The sequence below is a fragment of the Coptis chinensis genome, chromosome 6 (assembly GCF_015680905.1).
Source record: "Coptis chinensis isolate HL-2020 chromosome 6, ASM1568090v1, whole genome shotgun sequence".
NCBI lineage: Eukaryota > Viridiplantae > Streptophyta > Magnoliopsida > Ranunculales > Ranunculaceae > Coptis > Coptis chinensis.
Window position 1 is genome coordinate 72,875,717 of NC_141461.1, and position 4,629 is coordinate 72,880,345.

At 34.5% G+C, this 4,629-nt stretch overlaps 1 protein-coding gene across 1 annotated transcript; it reads left to right on the top strand.

Moving 5' to 3' along the window:
* Positions 1 to 233: 233 nt before the first annotated feature.
* LOC147494365 (putative small nuclear ribonucleoprotein F) lies at positions 234 to 3,582 on the top strand. The gene is made up of 5 exons (XM_086568640.1): positions 234 to 437; positions 2,380 to 2,467; positions 2,563 to 2,600; positions 2,915 to 2,979; positions 3,208 to 3,582. Exons 1-5 carry the CDS (start codon positions 429 to 431, stop codon positions 3,269 to 3,271), a joined length of 264 nt encoding a protein of 87 aa, XP_086424766.1. The 5' UTR covers positions 234 to 428; the 3' UTR covers positions 3,272 to 3,582.
* Positions 3,583 to 4,629: the final 1,047 nt, after the last annotated feature.

The following is a 4,629-nucleotide window of genomic DNA, read 5'->3' on the forward strand; positions in this document are numbered from 1 at the left end:
CCTAACAACAAAAAGAAGTTGATGGGTTTTATCAAGGTTTGGTACTTCCTTTTTATAGAGAGTGGTGCAAGAAATTTGAATGAGTGATTAATATAATTTTCATATCGATCTCATAACTATGCATATATACATAATTGCTAATATTTTTTTAGAATAATTTAATATAAAAGCACCGGTTTGTAGGACGGATTCGAAAGCTAGTATATCTATTATTATTGGTTCGGTTTTGAGTTGTGAATTTTCTTATTGGTTCGGGTTCGGATATTCCGAACCATTGACATTACCTTACACGAAAAGCCTTTTCTGCTTAAGCACATGGTGAGCCTATTAAAATCACAATTGAGTAGCCCACAGGCCACAACTATAACAGCTGATGTGTTTGACTGCCAGGGGAAGAAAACAAGCAACTAACTCTCTCTTGGCTACCAATGGCTGCGGTAACTACTTATTATTTTTCTTGTTTTACCAACTATTTCTGTTTGTGACACAATAATATCACATCAAAATTCTAGGGTTTAAACAACGTATATTGTTTCTCAATGTCATAGTTTTGTAACTTTGAGTTGTATATTAGTGTGGAGCTTTAGCGGTGAGAAATCCCCGTTGTTTAATTCATTTTAAGTAAACATATTAATATTATTTCTGGAAAACCTAGACATGGCCCATAACCATGTAGAAAAGAATCTTAACTTCATAGTAGTGCACACTTTGAATAGACTGCGTAAATCCCTAATGGTGATACAACTCGTTAACATTACATGATTTTGCTTAAAATACCTTATTCCTCGCAAAGCCTTATGCTGGTCCGTTACCTGCCTAGGCTTTGAGATTGCCCTTCAAATTAGTACCCGAGTTTGCAAGTATATTGCTCAAGTCAAAGTGTTTCCTCGAACCATTTAATTCCCACATTACTCTCCGTTGGAAATATTTTTATAGCGAAACGATCTAGGCAGATGATGCTGGCAGTTAGAAAGGTCAAGTGTAACATATTAGACTCACACATTCAAGTGAAAATTTAGTGCTAATAACAAAGGTATACTACTTAGAAAAGGACTCATGAAATAAGCATCTCATAGGGAAATGGAGCATAGCTTATTCCAGGTTGATGCTTGCATTTTCTATTGGAACAAGCATCACCAATTTTTTCTACAAGGAATGTTGTATAATAAAGAAAATTTCAATTTTTTGAGTGGAGTCTTTTGGTTTGATGGTTTTTTCCCCTCTTAATTAGTTATATTAGTTATTGGACTATGCTATGAGTGATTTTGCTTTTATGATGGATTCGAGGATGGTGATATATTATGTTAATTGTTAAGTGAAGATAAGGAATTTTCTTGCTTTGGTTAAAGGTCCAGGCATTGGAAGGCATTCATTTTCTGTGTTATTGAATCAGATACTCATAAGCTTATATCAAAGTTAGATAGAACAGTGTATTTTGAAAAAGCTCAGTAGATCAAAAAAATTGCATTGTACTTTAGTTTTTATAGATGGGGCCTGAATTATGGTATTGTATGTTAATAAGTAGCAAAATCAGTAGGATCTGCTTGAGCAATTTTCATTCATTTTTTGTTTTAAATATTAACTCCAATTGATGATCAGCTCTTAATAGGAACTCAATCCTGTATTCCCTCTTCAATGAGATTTAAGTGTACCATTCAGTGTATTGCTTGTCATTGTCGTTGCCTTGATCATTGCATAGAGGTTATCAGTATCATTGTTTGTTGGATAAACTGATAGTATTGTTGTAGAACTTAAACTTCAAAAACCAAATAATCTACTGTTATACTTGACCATTTGCAAAAACTTAAAACTTTACCTTTCGTAGAACAAATAGTTAACATTAATTACAATCAAACTGCTAGACCAATTGTGGTTCTTTACTAGTTAAAGTTAAATATTTTTGAATTCTGGAATCTTATATTGTGGCTTAGATCTCTTTAGAGAAAAGAATTTGCTAATCTTTTGATGGCGTGGTGGATTGTAGAGGGGGCTTCCACTCCAGCTTCTCCTCTTGTCACATAGTAGAAAAAGAAACAACTTTGTTAATGGGTACGGCAAGTTGTCACACCCATTTATTTTTATTAGACCCACTCAACTGATTCCCATGCTAAAAAACCCATAAATAATAAGTAAATCTTCAAGAAATTAAATTATAAAATTATTCTGTCTCTTATCTAAAAAACTGAGGTTCTGACTTCTGAGCTTGAACCGGCATCCCTTCCAATTACTATGAGAGAGTTTATGAAAACAGAATTGAATGATAATAGAAATGTTGTAGAAGTATAGAACTGATGGAGAACTGACGATTTGTATTTAATTCCAATTCTATGAAATTCTTTTTCATGTTTTAATAGTATGTTTTTTTTACTGATATTACAGAGTGTGCCAGTTAATCCAAAACCTTTCTTGAATAATCTGACTGGAAAGCCTGTTAAGGTTAAGCTCAAGTGGGGAATGGAATATAAAGGTATGTTCTCCTATGTGTAATTTGGTCACTCTTTCTATTTATTTTGTTGTAGATCAAGGATGTGTATATTTCACCATCTCTTCTTTTTTTTTCAGGTTACCTCGTCTCAGTGGACTCATATATGAATTTGCAGGTAATGCTTTCTTCAGTTTATTCAACAAACTGTACCATTGCATTTTCTTCATTTTTTAGTTTCACGATGGGGCTTTATTTCTAAGCTTCATGATTTTCCACATTGAATAGGTTGCTGAATACGGGATCATGAATCCTGCGTTTGAGCAACTTATTCATTGTTTTTTTGAGGTCAGCATGGTTCAAAAGCCCTTATCTGGTGCTTTATGGTCTTTAGACACCTGCAATACCTTACACAATTCTTATGTATCTTGACTTCTTTTGGTTATTTTACATAATTTTGTAAGTTCTTGACCCCTTAATCCTTTCCTGCAGCTGGCCAACACTGAAGAGTATATAGATGGCAAATTCACCGGAAGTCTTGGGGAAATTTTAATTAGGTAAGTCCTTCTGTGGCATAGTTTTATGCTTGTGCCTTGTCGATACTTAATAATACAATTATCCAAATGATATTTTGCTGCTCTAATGAAATTTCTGGTGTTTCATGCCTGTTTGCTGAGGTGCCTCCCAATTCTCAGTGTCTGGCCTGGGAAATTTTCGTAGTGTTCATTAAAAAAATTGAGTAGTCGAATATGAAACTCATTTCTTGTGCTGTATTGCATGCGCAGATGTAATAATGTTCTATACCTTCGGGGTGTACCAGAGGATGAAGACATTGAAGAAGCTGATTAAAGATTCATTGTAGCATCAGTAGCATTTGGCTTGTAGTTTTTGTTTGACAACTATTTACTTTTGGGTAAGTTGACTCGTCAGGCACTTGTTGGGTGGTGGATTAGCATCTCTTAACCGAGGTACTCTGTGTAATGGTGTTAACAAACTGCCATTACCTCCTGTTAAGTATTAACACACTATTAAGGGCAATATTTCAAAACTCTAGGCATCAAGGCATTTACGAGCTGTAGAATAGTGGCGTGACGACGTATGACTGTTGATTAATAGTACATGATTATATAATAGAATCATCCATGATGGTTTTATCTCTACATTTCTGATGTCTAACACAATGAATCATGACTGGAGGCTTGATCATTTGGTCCAAGGATCAGATGTGGAACTTCTGGGCATTCTTTTTTCATATTTTAGCTGTCAAGGTAAATCAACGTTATCTTGTTAGGGAATTTGGAAGAACAGTGTGAATGGAACTTGGTGTATATATATATACAGTTTGAAAGGGTCGTGATATATACAGCGAACAACAAACAAACTAGACTTAAATAAACTAGTGTATGTATGTTAAATTGCAACAAATGTTTAGCCAATTTTTTTTTTGGATAGTTAAAATGTTTAACCATTAACCATTAGAAATGTCAATCCAACCAAACAATTATTGCCTTTGTTTGGAGAATACTTCTGATAAACGTGGCAAATGTATATTCTACTTCTAGGGTATTAGAAAGTTGTTAGCAAGATCTATCACTCTATCAGCTTGAAAACACATTTCCAACTTCAATAATATTAGCAAGTAGCAACAACATTGAGGTAGCTATCGATAGAAACAACAATAACACTAGCAACAACGTACTGGAATTAGACTACCCTCATCACATAATGTGATGATTATTTTTAGGTATGTTCAAAATTTCATACAATATCGATAGCAACAACAATAACACTAGCAACAAGTCTACTATGCTCACTGGAAGCATGTCTGGCAATGAAGCTGTCTCTTCATCTGCTCTGATGGGTATTCAAGTCACAAAGCCCTGTCAAATATCTAGGACTCCCCTTGGTGGCCACTAGACTGAGCATTAGAGATTGCCTCACTCTTCTTGAAAATGTTTCATGTAGAATTACCAATTGGAAATGCAATAATCTTAGTCATGCTGGAAGACTACAACTGATCCAATCTGTCCTCATGTCCTTTCATACTTACTGGGCAAGAACTTTCCTGCTTCCAAAGGGTGTTTTACTCAAAGTCTCTAAGCTTTGTATTAAATTTTTATGGAGTGGACCTTGTATGGAACCTAAAATGCATCTAACTTCTAGAGACAACCTTTTGTATAACAAGATGGAAGGTGGTTTGGGCATTA